Consider the following 18,406-nt stretch of genomic DNA (forward strand, 5'->3'; position numbering starts at 1 on the left):
TATGATAGTGATCATGAAACTTCAGATCAAGTCACTACCAAACCTCATAGGACGACAAGGATGCGTACTACTTCAGAGTGGTACGTAATCCTGTCTTGGAAGTCATGTTGCTAGACAACAATGAACCTACGAGCTATGGAGAAGCGATGGTGGGCCCGGATTCTGACGAATGGCTTGAGGCCATAAAATCCGAGAGGATCCACGTATGAAAACAAAGTATAGACTTTGAAAGAACTACTTGATGGTCGTAAGGCTGTTGGGTACAGATGGATTTTAAAGGGAAGACAGACAATGATGGTAAGTGTCACCATTAAGAAAGCTCGACTTGTCGTTAAGATGTTTTCCGGCAAGTTCAAGGAGTTGACTGCGATGAGACTTTCTCACTCGTAGCGATGCTAAGAGTCTGTTAGAATTATATTAGTAGTTACTGCATTATTTATGAAATCTTGCAGATAGGATGTCAAAACATTGTTTCCTCGACGATTTTCTTGAGGAAAGGTTGTATATGATACAACCAGAAGGTTTTGTCAATCCTGAAAGATGCTAACAAGTATGCAAAGCTCCAGCAATCCTTCTAAGGATTGGAGTAAGCATCTCGGAGTTCGAATGAACGCTTTGATGAGATGATCAAAGATTTTGGGTTTATACAAGGTTCATGAGAAACTTGTATTTCCAAAGAAGTGAGTGGGAGCACTATAGAATTTTTGATGAGTATATGTTCTTAACATATTGTTGATCAGAAATGATGTAGAATTTCTGGAAAGCATCCAGGGTTATTTGAAAAGTGTGTTTTTAATGGAAAACCTGGATTAAGCTACTTGAACATTGAGCATCAAGATCTATAAGGATAGATCAAAAACGCTTAATAGTACTTTCAAATGAATACATACCGTGACAAGATTTTGAAGGAGTTCAAAATAGATCAGCAAAGAAGGAGTTCTTGGCTGTGTTACAAGGTGTGAGTATTGAGTAAGACTCAAGACCTGACCATGGCAGAAGAGAGAGAAAGGACGAAGGTCGTCCCCTATGCTTTAGACGTAGGCTCTACAGTATGCTATGCTGTGTACCGCACCTGAAGTGTGCCTTGCCATGAGTTAGTCAAGGGGTACAATAGTGATCCGGGAATGGATCACATGACAGCGGTCGAACTTATCCTTAGTATCTAGTGGACTAAGGAATTTTCTCGATTATGGAGGTGGTAAAACAGTTCGTCGTAAAGGGTTACGTCGATGCAAACTTTGACACTAATCCAGATGACTCTGAGTAGTAAACCGGATTCGAAGAGCAGTTATTTGGAATAGCTCCAAGTAGCGCGTGGTAGCTACATCTACAAGATGACATAGAGATTTGTAAAGCACACACGGATCTGAATGTTGCAGACCCGTTGACTAAAACCTCTCTCGTAAGCATAACATGATCAAACCCTAGAACTCATTGAGTGTTAATCACATGGTGATGTGGACTAGATTATTGACTCTAGTGAACTTTGAGTGTTAATCACATGGTGATGTGAACTAGATTATTGACTCTAGTGCAAGTGGGAGACTGTTGGAAATATGCCCTAGAGGCAATAATAAAATGGTTATTATTGTATTTCCTTGTTCATGATAATTGTCTGTTGTTCATGCTATAATTGTATTAACTGGAAACCGTAATACATGTGTGAATACATAGACCACAACATGTCCCTAGTAAGCCTCTAGTTGACTAGCTCGTTGATCAATAGATGGTTATGGTTTCCTGACCATGGACATTGGATGTCATTGATAATGGGATCACATCATTAGGAGAATGATGTGATGGACAAGACCCAATCCTAAGCATAGCACAAGATCATGTAGTTCGTTTGCTAGAGCTTTTCTAATGTCAAGTATCATTTCCTTAGACCATGAGATTGTGCAACTCCCGGATACCGTAGGAATGCTTTGGGTGTACCAAACGTCACAACGTAACTGGGTGGCTATAAAGGTGCACTACAGGTATCTCCGAAAGTGTCTGTTGGGTTGGCACGAATCGAGACTGGGATTTGTCACTCCGTATGACGGAGAGGTATCTCTGGGCCCACTCGGTAATGCATCATCACAATGAGCTCAATGTGACCAAGTGTTTGGTCACGGGATCATGCATTAAGGTACGAGTAAAGTGACTTGCCGGTAATGAGATTGAACAAGGTATTGGGATACCGACGATCGAATCTCGGGCAAGTAACGTACCGATTGACAAAGGGAATTGTATACGGGATTGATTGAATCCTCGACATCGTGGTTCATCCGATGAGATCATCGTGGAACATGTGGGAGCCAACATGGGCATCCAGATCCCGCTGTTGGTTATTGACTGGAGAGTCGTCTCGGTCATGTCTGCATGTCTCCCGAACCCGTAGGGTCTACACACTTAAGGTTCGGTGACGCTAGGGTTGTAGAGATATTAGTATGCGGAAATCCAAAAGTCGTTCGGAGTCCCGGATGAGATCCCGGACGTCACGAGGAGTTCCGGAATGGTCCGGAGGTAAAGATTTATATATGAGAAGTCCTATTTTGGCCACCGGAAAATGTTAGGGATTTTTTGGTATTGTACCGGGAAGGTTCTAGAAGGTTCCAAAGTGGGGCCCACCTGCATGGGGGGACCCACATGAACGTGGGTAGTGGGGGCAAGGCCCCACACCCCTGTTCAAGGCGCACCAAGATCCCACCTTAGAAGGAATAAGATCATATCCCGAAGGGATAAGATCAAGATCCCTAAAAAGGGGGATAACAATCGGTGGGGAAGGGAAATGATGGGATTTCTTTCCCCCACCTTTGCCAACGCCCCAATGGATTTGGAGGGCAAGAAACCAGCCCCCTCCACCCCTATATATAGTGGGGAGGCGCATGGGAGCAGCACCCCAAGCCCTGGCGCCTCCCTCCCTCCCGTGACACCTCTTCCTCCCCGCTTGCGCTTGGCGAAGCCCTGCCGGGATCCCGCTACTTCCACCACCACGCCGTCGTGCTGCTGGATCTCCATCAACTTCTCCTCCCCCCTTGCTGGATCAAGAAGGAGGAGACGTCCCCGCTTCGTACGTGTGTTGAACGCGGAGGTGCCGTCCGTTCGGTGCTAGGATCATCGGTGATTTGGATCACGACGAGTACGACTCCATCAACCCCGTTCTCTTTAACGCTTCCGCTCGCGATCTACAAGGGTATGTAGATGCACTCCTCCCCTCTCGTTGCTAGCATCTCCTAGATTGATCTTGGTGACACGTAGGAAAATTTTGAATTTCTACTACGTTCCCCAACAGCCTCTCCTCTGTCCAGTCCCGCCGTCGCCTAGTGCCGCGCGCTGGCCTCGCCCCGCTCCGGCCCCTCCTGCTCTGCCGCGCCGCGCCTGCCCGCACAGCCCCGCCGCAGCCTCCACACTGCTCACTGCCGTCCCCTCCCCCCCCCCCCCCCGTGTCCCTCGCTCGCTGCCGAGGCCTCCGCCCAGGGCCGTGCCCGCCCCGTTCCGGCCACCCCACTTGACGCGCTTCGCCGTCCTCCTCGACCGCGGCCTCTGCCTGCGACCGCACGTGCCGCTCCGTCCCATGGCCGCGCCCCCAACACGCCCGCGCATCGCCGCCCTGCGCGCCCGCCGCCCATGGCCGCGCCCCTCGCGCCCGGCCACAACCCCGCACGGCTCGCCGCCGCTCTCTGGCGCAGCTGCCGCAGCCGCAGCGCTCCGCTCGCCGGCCCGCTGCTCTGCCGCTGCCGCCGAGCGCGGCCTTGCTCCATCGCTCGCCCGTCGCCTCGACGGGCGCTTCGCCCGCTGCCCGCATGCCCGTTCGGGCCATGCCCGATAGGCCCCCTGGGGGCAATGACACGTGGGCCCCAGCCCCTACAACGTTTAAAAAAATGGAAATTAAAAATAATAATAATAAAATAAATGAATAATAGTTTAATTAATTAATTGAGGAATTAATTAACTTAATTAATTTTGATTAATTAAACTAAACAACTAATTAAACTAATTAATCATGATTAGTTAGTCTAATCAATGACGAACGGGACCCACATGTAAGTTTGACCAGTCAACACCCCTGTTGACTGCTGACTCATGTTGACGTCATGCTGATGTCAGCATGCACTGTTCTGGATAATGTTGAATTAAATTAATTAATTAAATTCTAAAAATGATTTAAAACTTTATAAAATCATATAAATTAAACCGTAGCTCAGATGAAAATACTTTCTACATGAAAGTTGCTTAGAACGACGAGACGAATCCGGATACGCAGCCCGTTCGTCCGCCACACACCCCTAGCATATCGAACACACAACTTTCCCCCTTCGGTACATATGTCCGAAAACGCGAAACACCGGGGATACTTTCCCGGATGTTTCCCACCTTCGCCGGTACCTCTTACCGCGTTAGGGCACACCTAACAACGGAGTTTGCTTTGTCATGCATCGTTATGCATCTGTTTGCATTGTATTCATTGTTTCTTCCCCCTCTTCTCTCCGGTAGACTACGAGACCGACGCCGCTGCTGGTGCCCCGACCGACTACGCTGTTGACGACCCCTCCTTCTTGCCAGAGCAACCAGGCAAGCCCCCCCTTGATCACCAGATATCGCCTATTCTTCTCTATACTGCTTGCATTAGAATAGTGTAGCATGTTACTGCTTTCCGTTAATCCTATTCTGCTGCATAGCCTGTCTTTGCCACTACTGTTGTTACCTTTACCTGCAATCCTACATGCTTAGTATAGGATGCTAGTATTTCATCTATGGCCCTACATTCTTGTCCGTCTACTGTGCTATACTATCGGGCCGTGATCACTTGGGAGGTGATCACGGGTTTATACTATATATTTTATACATGATACGTGTGGTGACTAAAGTCGGATCGGCTCGTGGAGCACCCACGAGTGATTCACGGATTGGGGGCTGAAAGGACCTTTGTCCCGACGGCCCTCTGGGTGGACCTTTGTGGCGGAGCGACAGGGCAGGTTGAGACCGCCTAGGTGAGAGGTGGGCCTGGCCCTGGTCGGTGTCCGCGGTTACATCAATTAACACGCTTAACAAGATCTTGGTATTTGATCTGAGTCTGGCCATTTGGTCTATACGCACTAACCAACTACGTGGGAAAGATATGGGCACTCGACGTCGTGGTATTAGCCGAAGCCTTCGTGACGTCAGCGACTGAGCGGCGCGCGCCAGACTGGACCGCGTAACGTGACTTCCTTTGTAATGGAGGTTGCTAGGTCTGCTTCCGGCTGCCCTCGCAATGTGCAGGTGTGCAATGGGCGATGGGCCCAGACCCCTGCGCCATAGGATTTAGACCGGCGTGCTGACCTCTCTGTTGTGCCTAGGTAGGGCTGCGACGTGTTGATCTTCCGAGGCCAGGCATGACCCAGGAAAGTGTGTCCGGCCAAATGGGATCGAGCGTGTTGGATTATGTGGTGCACCCCTGCAGGGAAGTTTATCTATTCGAATAGCCGTGTCCCTCGGTAAAAGGACGACCCGGAGTTGTACCTTGACCTTATGACAACTAGAACCGGATACTTAATAAAACACACCCTTCCAAGTGCCAGATACAACCCGGTGATCGCTCTCTTACAGGTCGACGAGGAGAGGATCATCGGGTAGGATTATGCTATGCAATGCTACTTGGTGAACTTACCATCTACTCTCTTCTACATGCTGCAAGTTGGAGGCTGCCAGAAGCGTAGTCTTCAACAGGACTAGCTATCCCCCTCTTATTCTGGCATTCTGCGGTTCAGTCCACCGATATTGCTCCTTTACACAGATACCCATGCATATGTAGTGTAGATCCTTGCTTGCGAGTACTTTGGATGAGTACTCATGGCTGCTTTTCTCCCTCTTTCCCCCCTTTCCATTCTACCTGGTTGTCGCAACCAGATGCTGGAGCCTAGGATCCAGACGCCACCGTCGACGACGGCTCCTACTACACCGAAGGTGCCTTCTACTACGTGCAGGCTGCCGACGACGACCAGGAGTAGCTTAGAAGGATCCCAGGCAGGAGGCTTGCGCCTCTTTCGATCTGTATCCCAGTTTGTGCTAGCCTTCTTAAGGCAAACTTGTTTAACTTATGTCTGTACTCAGATATTGTTGCTTCTGCTGACTCGTCTATGATTGAGCACTTGTATTCGAGCCCTCGAGGCCCCTGACTTGTATTATGATGCTTGTATGACTTATTTTATTTTAGAGTTGTGTTGTGATATCTTCCCGTGAGTCCCTGATCTTGATCGTACACATTTGCGTGTATGATTAGTGTACGATTGAATCAGGGGCGTCACAGCGGCGAGGCGTCTTCTTGGTCGCGGACGGCTGTGCGGTGGGGGAACCGGCGGCGGGAACCAGTTTGCTCCCCGGCGGCAAAACGGCGGCGGCGGGCAACTGGGGGCAGGGGCGGCGTTGCTGGGCGGATGTGGAGGCGGCGGCAGCTGGAAGAGTCGCCGCAAAAATGGGCGGCGGTGTCGGTGACGGGGAGGCGGGGGCGAGGGTTGCTTGTTGGCCGGGGGAAGGGACGCCAATGTGCCACAGACCAGCGGGCCCAGGAACAGGAGTAGGCGACCGCGCGCGCGTCCGTCGCGTGTCCGCGCCGACGCAAATCAGGCTCAAAAATGGGCCGGGAATGGGTCGCCTGCGGACGAAAAACGGACGCGCGTCCGTTTGGGTAGGCGCGTTGGGCCGCCTTTTCTGTCCGCGTCGACCCAAACGGACGGCCACGGACAAAATGGGTCGCCCCATTGGAGTTGCTCTAACCAAAGCGGTAATCAGAGATTGGACAGAAAGTCATGGGGCTTTCCACATTATGGCCATAATGTTAAAAGGGAATCTGTACTAATTGCTGCACCTCATGATGAACTAGGAAAAAAACCAATAATTTGTCTGTACAAAGTTGGTGGATATAATTAGTTGGTACATGCCAAACACGTTGCGTCTGAAGTCTGAATTTGCTTGAAGGTTCTTCAGATTATGACCAAAACAGGCCAACATATCAACAAGATGACAAGATGGCATTGCTTACTAGCAGGTATTGAAAGTTTCCAGATCATTATCAGATGGATCCAGGGGACCACGAGAAGCAATCAAAGTTTCCAGATCATTATCAGATGGATCCAGGGGACCACGAGAAGCAATCAAAGTTTCCAGATCATAGATACGCTGTTGAAAGCAAAGTGCAGGATAAATGCGCAGCAACAGTACCAGTATAAGGGCAGTTGTACACCGATTTCGGCTCATCAATGCACCGCACAATACGGCAAATAGCAAATAAGCGAAGCAACTCGCCAAATTATCTGAGCAATGCAGAATGATTTTGTTATTACCTATTGAGAATTCTCCTGTCAGCAGAAAATCTGGAACCAGCTGCTTGGCATTGCGGGATGGGAGAAAACTATGGCAAAATAAGCTGGTGAATCAACAAGGTCCCAGCAATCAACAACAAGTATTGATAATCTTAAATAAGGCAATTTAAGAGAATTTACCCATGACCAGTTCCAAGTCTTGATTGTCTGAAACTCAAGCCACATGTCCTAAATGCAACATACAAAGTAGTGACAGAACAAGATGATATGCCAAATTCAGAGAGATGCATTATAATTACATACATTTCAAAGAAAGATGGTCAGAATCATGCACAGATAAGTTCACTGATGATAAACTGCAAATTTTAATAGTCTCTATTTGATAGAAAAACTTGCAGGAGACCAGCGACAAACAAGTTGGGGCATGAACAAGAATTCTCTACAACCAAAGTTATTGCTAGTTATTGATTGGCGAATCCACTCAATCATCTCAGCCTTTATTGAGCATGGAGGACACCTACCAACAAGGCAACAACTGTTGAACAGTATTAAGGTATGATCATTCGTGAAGTTTGCATCCCAAGCCAATCATCTTCCACATTGCTAGATTGCCACCATATTGGTGAGATCATGTCATGAGTTTAACAAGTCAATACCCAGCACTGTACTCCGTTAAATGCAGTTGGAAATGTTAGTACCTCGTACAGACGAAAGCAAAAAGAATCTAAGAGTGTCTGGATAAATGATGAAGATATGCTGAATTTTTGGAGTAACAATATGAACCAAACGGTGCATATATAGGCTACGAAGGTTTAAGTAACTGATATAGTCCAGCAAACATGAGGACCTGCAGAGGAATTCAGCAACTATCATGCAGAATATAAATATTGAAGGAATTCACCAGTCACTAAGCAATTTGTCACGTACAGGTCAACAGCAAACTGAACGCATCAACAAAACTTAGTCTACTCAAACAAGGAGAACATCAGAAGTAACAGAAGCGCATCTTGATCAAATTATAGACCAACTCTTCTATGTACTGCTAAAATGAAAGCATCTATTCCAACAACCAAGCATCTGGATTTGTACAAACTTTGGCAATTAGTTTTACATATTAAGTCAATAAAAGGATGCATGAGTTTCACAATAAAGAGTTGTGCTAATTACTTAAATTTGTCTTTTTAACCCACTATGGTATTTTGGCTTTTGATGCATTTCAAAAAATAAAAGGTGTACTAAAAAATGCATCTACAAGGGAATGATCATACCACATAATTTGGAAAAACAACAACAGCTCAAGATTTAGGGAGAAGACCTGATGAGCTTATCGCACTAATTACTACCATCGTAACAGTGGTCACCGGTACAGGGAAAACACCTAATGTAATTACTTCATCGTACAAGTGTTCCTTTGTATAAGAACTAAACCACACAGTAGATACGCATGCTACCTCAAGACCTTCTCCACCGTATACTTCTCCAGTTTCACCTTCCTATTTCTTCTTCTGAGGTCTTCGGCATTGTCATCGTCAACTTCATCAACAAGAATGATTTCAGGTTCATCGCCATCTTCAACGTCATCATCAACATTGCCAGAAGACTCTAGTTCAGCCTCATCATCCCCATCGTCCACCCTCCCATATTCCTCATCAATATACTCGCCATCCAACTGTTGAGATCGCATAGCATGGAACTCTGGTGGAGGAGGGCAATCTTCAGTAATCGCCTCATCTCGTTTCATCACAAGGTGTCTAATGATTCTTTCATCCTTATCTAGCAGAGTCTTGAACTCGTTTATGGATTGTGCCTGTATCTCAAAGTTCATTAGGATGTAGTTGGCATGTGTTGCTTTCTTTATCTTGTAAGCAAGTCTGCGCAGTCCCCAGTTGTTCACCCTCCAAATCCTTCCTTTCTTCTCTCTGATAAAGTCTACAATAGAATGAAGAACATAGTTTATAGCATACCTTAGAGCAGCAAAATCCTCGTTAGAACTGAAATACCCCAAATAGTATGTTTTAGGCGATTAAAGTTAGCAAATCAGCCAGACAGGAGTATTCTTTAGCAGGCCATGGCTCCAGGGGAGTGTCAAACCCTTGCCGCCATAACATGGAAGTTTGTCATACTCATCATGACTGAGATTAACTCACTGAGGATTTAAGTACATACAAACAACATGTGGACAAAATCACATCTTTGTACAACTAAGTGATGCGTGAGTATCGAGAAATGCACCTTGTACTTTTGATACAACGTCTTCAACTTCTTCCACGCGGTCCTCGTGAATGAGGTAAACAACTTCATAGTGCCGCACTGCAGAATGATGGAGAATGTTCATTATCCTGATCTTAGATCACCACATGTAAACAGGCGTGCAATGATGCCGCCATATATAACCAATTAAAATGTTTTGATAAGGGGGGAAAGGGAAGAGGTCTTACTTCTTTGCAGATTTAAACCACTCTCTAGCTGAATGTTAAGAAGCTCGTATAGCTTTTCTGTAAATGTAGTTGGGTTAGACAGATCGCGTATTGACATCAAGCACAAAAAGGACCAACTGAGTACAAATTGACTATCACCTTCTTCGGCGTCCGCGAATTCTGGCAAAGCTTCACCGTCCTCTTTCACCTTTTTCTGCAAAACAATCAGCATAAAAAAGTATAATCAACTCTAAATCTCATTTTTCGCTTTCTTCTCAAGGAACAAATAAATATTGAAAACTTCTAATCTAAGGAAACAAACATTAAAATGATTATAACAGAACAAATAAATATTGAAAACTTCTAATCTAAGGAAACAAACATTAAAATGATTATACCATTACAATTTGTCTGTCATTTAAGTCTTAGCAGTGATAGTTTGGTCCATTGGCTAATAGCAATAATTTATGGTGTTCAGAGATTAACGCAATCATGTAAGGAACCAAATTAGAAGGAGCAATTCCTGCTGAAGATCATGCTGCGACGTACTTACAGGACCATCTTCTACCACCGGCAATTCAAAATACAGATTTTTTTGCAGGCAATGCTATCTTCTGTGATGCTGCATGGCGACCCCCCCCCCCCCCCCCCCCCCCCCCCCCCGGCTTCTTCTCCTCATCAGGCCGAGACTTTTGGTCTCTTGCTTGGGACTAGACTGGTGGAGGTACTCAATATCCAGGATCCTCAATTTCTCACAGATTGTTCAGTGCTTCCTTCAGCAACAAAAGCGACAAACATTCTCTCCGCTCCAGGACACTGGGAAAACAGGCCTTTGATAGCTCAGATACAGAACAGTCCTTCTTTTCAGAGAAGCAGGGTTTCTCACATTAACAGAGGAATCAACGTCAAGGCTCATCATCTTTCAAGGCTAGCTTTAAAAAGGCAGAATAGACCTTTAATGTTTCATTGTTTAAGCTCAGATATAGGACTTTGTCCAATCAGGGAAATTCTCACTGTATCCAGTGTGTTACCTTTCATGCTTCTTTCTGTAAAATGCTCCTAGTTGAATAAATCTTTATGTTAAAAAAAATGGTGCTCAGAGATTGATATTGTACTCCTCCCATGCATCAATGGAGTTTGTTGCTTCCTGCAAAATAATCGCAAGCAACCGAAGGAGCCAAGGAGAAGTTTTAATTGCTGTTGGAGGGGAGGCGCACGCTAGACACGGCGTTGAGTACCAACAGTTGTTTATGGGTCTGTTGTGTAGTTCCTGTCTAATGACTTCCAGCCTATTCCCGTTACTCGTCAGTCTATTTGCTGCAGGCTGGATGTAGGTTGGTGTTGCACCCTGGTTTCCTAGTTGTTCAATTCAGGGTTTACAGCCTATTCTTTTCGTGGGCCCTACTTGTAAGCTGGTATGCCAGCAGAAAGGCTACTTTCATCGCTTTCAAACAAAACTGGGATACTATGTAGTCTTTCTTCCAAACGAAAGATGAGGGGACAAATGCCAGGCATAAGGGACCGTTACCAGCATTTTAGCAAAATAGAAACATTGCAGATTGTATCAGTAGAATTCGATCATTGTTAGTGAATCCCATCCAGCCCAAGAAACAGCATCATGAAACAACACTTGTGGATCTACCCATGCTCACTGTTAATAAATACTGCAATCTGAAAACTATGAGCAGAGAATGATACCAAACTATGCTCAGAGAATGACATCTATTGCCTCCAATAATCTGCCTGCCTTTTCGGTCCAAGGTCTATCGAATAATATGCCTACTTCACCAAACTAGCAACCATGCCATATGTGATATTCGTCAAAGCTCAGGGAGTTCATTATCCATAAGCTAACATCAAAATTCTACGCAGCCCAAATGCCAACGCTCTACAGAATTAGTGTAACTTCCCGCATCACAAATTACGGGCACACGCACCTTTCTGAGAAGCACGGCCTCGGGGAACGGCCCGGTGACCTCGCCGGCCTTGGGGTTGAAGCTGTGCGCGTCCACCCTCTCCTCCCCCGCCTCCCCGTCCTGCCGCCCCCTCTTCTTCCTGGCCCCCGCGGCCACGAGCCGGCGCCTCCCCACGCCAAGGGCGAGGCGCACCGTGCTGAGAAGCGGCGGCGAAGGCGCCAGAAGGAAGAGAGGCCGCGTCGACGCGGCGGTGGCCTCCATGAGCGGCGGTCGCGGGTGAGAAGAGGTGGAAGGTTCTCGCGGGGGTTTTGGTTTGGGGACGCGAAGCGAAATGAAACGTGGGCAGATAAGGTAGTTAACGGGCCGGGCTCTTCGGTGGGCCATTTTGTTTTTTGTCTTGTGTAGAGGCCGCGCGCTCAATCAATATGGGCCAGGTTCTGGGAAAGCCGGCCTGTCCGTCTTCTTCCTCCTCCGGCCGCACCGCCGCAGTCGCTTAGGGTTTTGCGGCTCGTGGTCGTACTCGTAGCCATGGACGCGACGGGGGCGCTGCCGCCGACGTCGACTCAGGAGCAGCAGAAGCAGGATGAAGTAGGCGGTGGAGACGGCAGCTACGGCGTGCTCCTGTACTACAAGTACGCCGATGTCCCCGACGCCCCCGCGCTCGCGGCCTTCTACGAGTCCCGCTGCCGCGCTCTGGCGCTCGTCGGCCGCGTCCGCGTCGGCCCCGACGGCGTCAATGCCACGGTGAGCGTCCGCCTCTTTCTAGTTCTCCCCCCGCTAAGGGCGCCGTGTTTTGCGGATTCCCGTATGTCTCGTGGTGGGTACTTGAATTTGTGGCCACATTTTGTGCTGGTAGCTCGGGGGAAGAGTGGCGGCGCTGGAGAAGCACATCGATGAGATGAGCTCGAACAGCCTGTTCGACGGAACCGACTTCAAGCTGGCCTCCTGCGAGGAGCCTGTCGACGAGAGGGTCGCCAGGGAGTGCGGCTTCACGTCGCTCTCCGTTCGGCTCGTCAAGGTTCTCTTCTTCCTCACAAGGCAAATGTTTTCACCATTTATGAGCTCGTGTAGCACCGTGAAGTCTTGTCGATTACATTGTGTCTAATGCTGTTCTTGGGATTGGCAGGAGCTGGTTACGCTTTGTTCCAACCCATCATTGACAACCCCCGATATCTCATTCGCCGGGAGGCATTTGTCAGCGGCTGAGTTCCACTCGGTGCTTCAGAGTGTTGGTGGGTTGATTCTCAAACTGAAGCCTGTATACATCTGGCTGTCAATGTGACCTACGCTCTTCTTAGTAGCGAGATCATTCTCTTGCCGTGAAGAACAGATGTTTAAACAAGAGCTTGATGCTAAGTTGGATTGCTCTTGTTGCAGGAACTGGTTCGGATACTGAGGCGCCTGCGGGGCAGAATGATGTGGTTGTTTTGGATGCAAGGAATCTGTATGAGACGCGGATCGGCAAGTTTCATGTACCAAATGTGGAGACGCTGCATCCTGAAATCAGACAATACAGTGACTTGCCATTGTGGATAGATGAGCATACTGAGAAGCTACGTGGTAAATCAATTATGATGTATGTATGGCCAGGTCTTCGAATTATACATTGCTTTAGAGTTTAGGCAACACATTTAGCAAGCAATTTAAGTAACTACCTTATTGGTATTTTCAGGTACTGCACAGGAGGTATACGGTGTGAGATGGCCTCAGCTTATATCCGCTCCAAAGGTGAAGGCTTTGAGAATGTTTTTCAAGTAAGCTGCACCTTCGGTTGCTAATTTCGAGATTTCAGACATTAGTACATATTCACCATGATATCGTACTTTGCATTATTTATGATCATTTATTATTGTGCTTGCGTTAGTTATACGGTGGCATTCAGAGATATTTGGAGCAATATCCAGATGGTGGCTATTTTGATGGAAAGAATTTTGTATTTGACCATAGGTTAGTGCTGAACTTTGTGCTCGAACCCTCGAACTATTTCATAGTAACTCAGTTACTTAACTTGTTTCAATATGGTTTAACAGAATCTCTGTGGGAAGCAATAAAGATAACATACTTGGAACTTGTTTGGTATGTGGATCTACCTATGATGACTATTCCTCTCGGTGTCGTTGCAGCAATTGCAGAATGTTGGTCTTAGTGTGCTCCACATGTCAGGTACCTAAGATGACATGCTTTATATTGTTTTCTAAATTGTTGCTAATTACCTTAATTTCATTATTGATGACATCATGCCAGAATGTGTCTGCTAAATCTTGTAAACATTTTCTTCTCCAGGATTCTACTAAGGAGTATGTATGTGAACTATGTCTAAAGAATGGAAAACAGTGCTGTGAAATATCTGTAAAGCAAGACTGCCAAGCAGAGCCAGAGCTATCTGAGCCTTCTGACATTGGAAAGCTATCCATAAGCAACAAAATTTCAACCTCTAAAGCTCCCGGGAGTAATGGTAAGGTCTGTATCAATTTGCATTTGTGTCATTGTGATGTTTGGCTATTTAAGATATTATCAAGTATGCCCAGCCTAGAAGTCCATATGCTATGTAGGCAGAACTAAAGAAGTGTTGCTCACCAAGAAAGAGTAATGCACAGTTGACTTGCTAATTTTGTAGAGAGCAACTATGTAGGCAGAACTAAAGTAGTGGCGCTCAGCAAGAAAGAGTAACGCGCCGTATATTCGCTAATTTTGTAGGGAGTATTTGAAACCTATGGGGTCAAAATGAACTCCATATGGTAGCAAGCTTCTGTACTAACTTAACTAGTCGTTACCCGTGTATTGCTCCAGAGCAAAGAGATAAAAGCATTGGTCAAATGGAAGGTCTGTCTGGCGCACGCATCAAGCATGGCACACATGCAGCTTTTGACAGTGTTGCAACAAATGTTGATGTCTTTCTCCTGTTTTCTCCTCACGAACTTCCACTTGTAGTTTGAAGAGCCTATTTCTTTTTCAACCAACTCGTTTGTGGTCTTCAATTCATTTTTGTCTGAGATAGTATTAGCTTTTGTCAGTACCCGTGTATTGCTTCCGAGTTAGTATTTTTGTCTGAGTGTTAGTATTACAACTTGTGGAAATGATGTACCAGGTAGTGAGCAGCTGAAAAAGTTGAGGATTCTCTGCTTGCACGGTTTCCGTCAGAACTCTTCAAACTTTAAGGGGAGAACATCATCGCTTGCGAAGAAGCTGAAGCACATCGCGGAGCTTGTATTTATAGACGCTCCTCACGAGCTTTCATTTGTATACCAACCACATCCAGATGTCTGCTCCGACAAACCCTCACCTCCATCTGGCACAGCGAAAACAAAATTCGCGTGGCTAGTTTCTCCAAACATGAGCTGCCACACCATGCAAGATTGGAAGGTTGCAGATGCACCGTTTGACCCCCTTCAGTATCAGGAACAAACAGACGGGTTCAAGGAATCATATGCATACCTTGAAAGTATAATTGCTCAGGATAGCAACTTTGATGGCGTTCTCGGTTTCTCCCAGGGTGCAGCAATGGCTGCCTTACTGTGCAGGCAGCAGCAGAAGACTTGCGGATCTCCAAAGTTCAGGTTTGGGATATTCTGCTCTGGATATCCAGCACCTGTTGGCGATTTTGACAGAGAGCCAATCAGGCTCCCCTCGCTCCATTGCTTCGGCGGCGGTGAAGGTCATGACAGGCAGATCGCAAGCAGGGCAAGCACTGAACTTGCTGGCATGTTTGAGGAGGGCCGGTGCACCATCATTGAGCATGACATGGGGCATATCATCCCTACCCGGCCACCCTACATCGATCGGATGAAAGAGTTCCTATGCAATTTCATATGACCTTTTTGGAAAATAGGGGATGTGCTTTGTTGTATCTCTGGACCTGCTTTGATGTATTTCTTCTTTTTGTATACTACTTTTGCCTCTAAAACCGAAGGAAAGGAAAGACAACAAACAAATCAGTGAGTTGAAACCAGATGCTTTGTGGATGGTGCAAAATAGTTATTGTCCCGTGTGTTGTATAAAATCATGTCTTAGGATTTGCCTGTTATTCTGCTTTAGTATTTGTGTAAAAAAATTGATACATCTATTCTTGTGAAAGCTTTTGATTGTTTGAGCTAAAATTTTGTTTGACCTTCAGGGAAAAATGACATGGAGACTTTGAACAAAATGTAACATGCATTTGGTTTAGGACAAACTTTGACCAACAATTTCTCTGCTAATATGTATATTTTACATGGTATAAAATTGGTATTATATTTTTATTCAAAAGTATTAGCTGGTGATCATGATATTGTATCACATGAGTTTCAGTGTAAAATTGATCAAATATTTGTCTTGGTGGCCGGCAGCGGCAAGATTTGTTTTTAGGTGATTAGTGGCCGGCAAGATTGATAGTTCAGAATGCTCTTTCTCCATAGCCATCTCACTTTTTGTGCAGGTTTGTACTATGTGATCCAACTTACATCAGATATATGCTCATTGCAACAAATTCAGACAATAAAGATTTTTATAAAACTGAAACATCAAGATTTTGACGCTCCGTGATGACTTTGCTGATGAACTATGGGCGATTAAACTTGCACAAACTAGACTAGTGATTGCCAAAATCCACGCCATGATGGAGATAGAATGGTGAGACTTTAGTTTCATACATCACTGCCTCAAACACAAAACACATAACACACACACACACACAAAACATAAGAACACACCCCAAAGGGGTACATGTGTTCTCTCACTTCCCTGTGCTAAGAGCAACTCTAGCAGACCCCGCATCCTTTCGGCCCGCAAAACGTGTTTGCAGTTCGCGGAAAAACGCCTTTGCGGGCCGGCGCGGACAGCCGCAGTTGCAGACCCCGCATAATGGACCCGTAAAAAAGGATATTCCCGGAATATGTTTTTTTACGGGTCGGCTTTGCGGCGTCTGATCTGGCGCAACTCCTCCCGGCCCGGAAAACTTAAATTTGCACCTTAATTTGATCTAGCATAATGCATTTCTTTGCTTTTTCAACAACATTGGATACAAAAGACATCACCAAATCTTTGCTAGAATAGCAAGACCAAAGAAAACAAGAACCACAAGTATGCATTTCAGAAGATTTCCAACTTCCATAACTGCTCCCACAAGTTGGACTAATATCTTCTCCATGCATTCATTGTTTATCTGCGGATTCTTGATTTTGCATTCTTCTTTCTTCATCTTTGATTCGAAAGAAGTAGACGTTGCTTCCCCTCTAGTTGCACATGCAGCCGCATCATTGCCTTCGATTCTACTAAGGAGTGCACCAACATCTATTAAGTTTCTTTCTATCAATAAATCAATGTATTGGCCTTCCCAAAACCAAAATGAGCATCCATCGTCCTACACAAAAGAATGAGCAAGTTCAAGATGAGCTACCGCAATTGAACTAAAGAATGAGCTATCAAATGAGCTACCGCAAGTGCACGTACCCCGTCGTTTTCGCATTTGAAGAACACCCATCCGGGGTGCTTCGGCGTGCCCGAAGTTAGCCGTAGCACTGTCCGCTTGCAGTCGTCGCACTGTATGAGCGGCATCGGCAAGCCACAGAGACGCTGCGCGAGCGCCGAGCCCGGTGGACGGCCGGACGAATCCATGCCCGCAAACCGTCAGCGGCGGCGGGCAGACGAACCCGTACCTGCATGCGGCGATGCGCCCTTGCCGGGGCTGCGGGAGAGGCTCCCCGACCACTCCAGCGCTTGGCACAGCAAACCGGCGGCCGGAAAAGCCAAATCCGGCGGCCCGCGATGAAGTGCCGCAGATCCGCAAATCCGGCGGCCCGCCGACGCAGGGGGGAGAGAGGGGAGGCATAGTGCGTGTGGCGGCCTTTCGGCGTGCTCCTCCCGGCTGCTTTCGCCGGAATCTTGGGCGGCGGCCTGGCGGCGGCGCGAGGGGGGAGAGGAGAGGTGGTTGGTGGGGAAAGTGCGGGCTGAAATGTCCCCCCACCAACCACTTCCGCTTATATGCAGGGCACCGCAGCGGCGAGGGGGAACCCGCGAATAAGCGGGTTGAGGCCGAGATTTTGCCGCACCCCTCAAATTTTTTTGCGGGCCGTGGGATGCGGGGTCTGAGCGGGCAGGTTTTTCCACCCGACCCGCATTTGGGCGGTTATTTTGCGAGTCGGGGCGGGATGCGGGGTCTGAGCGGGCAGGTTTTTCCACCTGACCCGCATTTGGGCGGTTATTTTGCGAGTCGGGGCGGGATGCGGGGTCTGCTAGAGTTGCTCTAAATAGGCCACAAGAGGGCGAGGTGGACCATGGAAATTTGGGCCCTGGCTTTCTGATTTCGTCTACACACATGTTATGTTTCCAATTTTCATCACATTTTCTTGAAAACAAATTCCATATGTGCTGTGATCCAACTTACCTTTCTTTTTCTGAGAGTGGTTCTAGTGACAAAAATCTACTCCCTCCGTCCATAATGTACGACATTTTTTAACACTACATTAGTGTTTAGAAACATCTTAAATTATGGGACGGAGTAGTAGAAAGCAATAACTTTTGAGAAAGATACCATGCAATTTCAAAAAAAATCCTACGCCCATGCAAGATCTATCTAGGAGATGCATAGCAACGAGAGGGGGAGAGTGTGTCTACGTACCCTCGTAGACCGAAAGCGAAAGCGTTTGATGACGCGGTTGATGTAGTCGAACTTCTCATTCCGACCGATCAAACACCGAACGTACGGCACCTCCGAGTTCTGCACACGTTCAGCTTGATGACGTCCCTCGAACTCTTGATCCAGCAAAGTGTCGAGGAAGTAGATGAGTTCCGTCAGCACGATGGCGTGATG

The 18,406-nt window shown here is 46.9% G+C and overlaps 2 protein-coding genes across 5 annotated transcripts; one reads left to right on the plus strand and one right to left on the minus strand.

The window, feature by feature from the left end:
• Positions 1–8,535: 8,535 nt before the first annotated feature.
• Positions 8,536–11,947, minus strand: LOC109758370 (protein REGULATOR OF FATTY ACID COMPOSITION 3, chloroplastic). 2 transcript variants are annotated; one of them, XM_020317222.4, is made up of 5 exons: positions 11,641–11,945; positions 9,863–9,917; positions 9,725–9,781; positions 9,519–9,596; positions 8,536–9,215 (listed from the first exon to the last, which is right to left on the minus strand). In XM_020317222.4, exons 1-5 carry the CDS (start codon positions 11,878–11,880, stop codon positions 8,734–8,736), a joined length of 912 nt encoding a protein of 303 aa, XP_020172811.1. In that variant the 5' UTR covers positions 11,881–11,945; the 3' UTR covers positions 8,536–8,733. The 2 variants fall into 2 exon arrangements, with proteins under 2 accessions (XP_020172811.1, XP_020172810.1); XM_020317221.3 differs by having other exon boundaries at positions 9,725–9,917; positions 11,641–11,947.
• A 99-nt stretch (positions 11,948–12,046) lies between these two features.
• LOC109758369 (rhodanese-like domain-containing protein 6) lies at positions 12,047–15,716 on the plus strand. 3 transcript variants are annotated; one of them, XM_073499952.1, is made up of 9 exons: positions 12,047–12,363; positions 12,476–12,637; positions 12,746–12,851; positions 12,997–13,195; positions 13,292–13,373; positions 13,484–13,566; positions 13,650–13,782; positions 13,903–14,079; positions 14,410–15,716. In XM_073499952.1, the coding sequence occupies exons 1-9, from the start codon at positions 12,148–12,150 to the stop codon at positions 14,548–14,550; spliced, it is 1,299 nt and encodes a 432-aa protein (XP_073356053.1). In that variant the 5' UTR covers positions 12,047–12,147; the 3' UTR covers positions 14,551–15,716. The 3 variants fall into 3 exon arrangements, with proteins under 3 accessions (XP_073356053.1, XP_073356054.1, XP_020172809.1); XM_073499953.1 differs by having other exon boundaries at positions 12,054–12,363; positions 14,708–15,716; XM_020317220.4 differs by having other exon boundaries at positions 12,058–12,363; positions 13,903–14,074; positions 14,708–15,716.
• Positions 15,717–18,406: the final 2,690 nt, after the last annotated feature.

This window comes from Aegilops tauschii, chromosome 5, assembly GCF_002575655.3.
Source record: "Aegilops tauschii subsp. strangulata cultivar AL8/78 chromosome 5, Aet v6.0, whole genome shotgun sequence".
NCBI lineage: Eukaryota > Viridiplantae > Streptophyta > Magnoliopsida > Poales > Poaceae > Aegilops > Aegilops tauschii.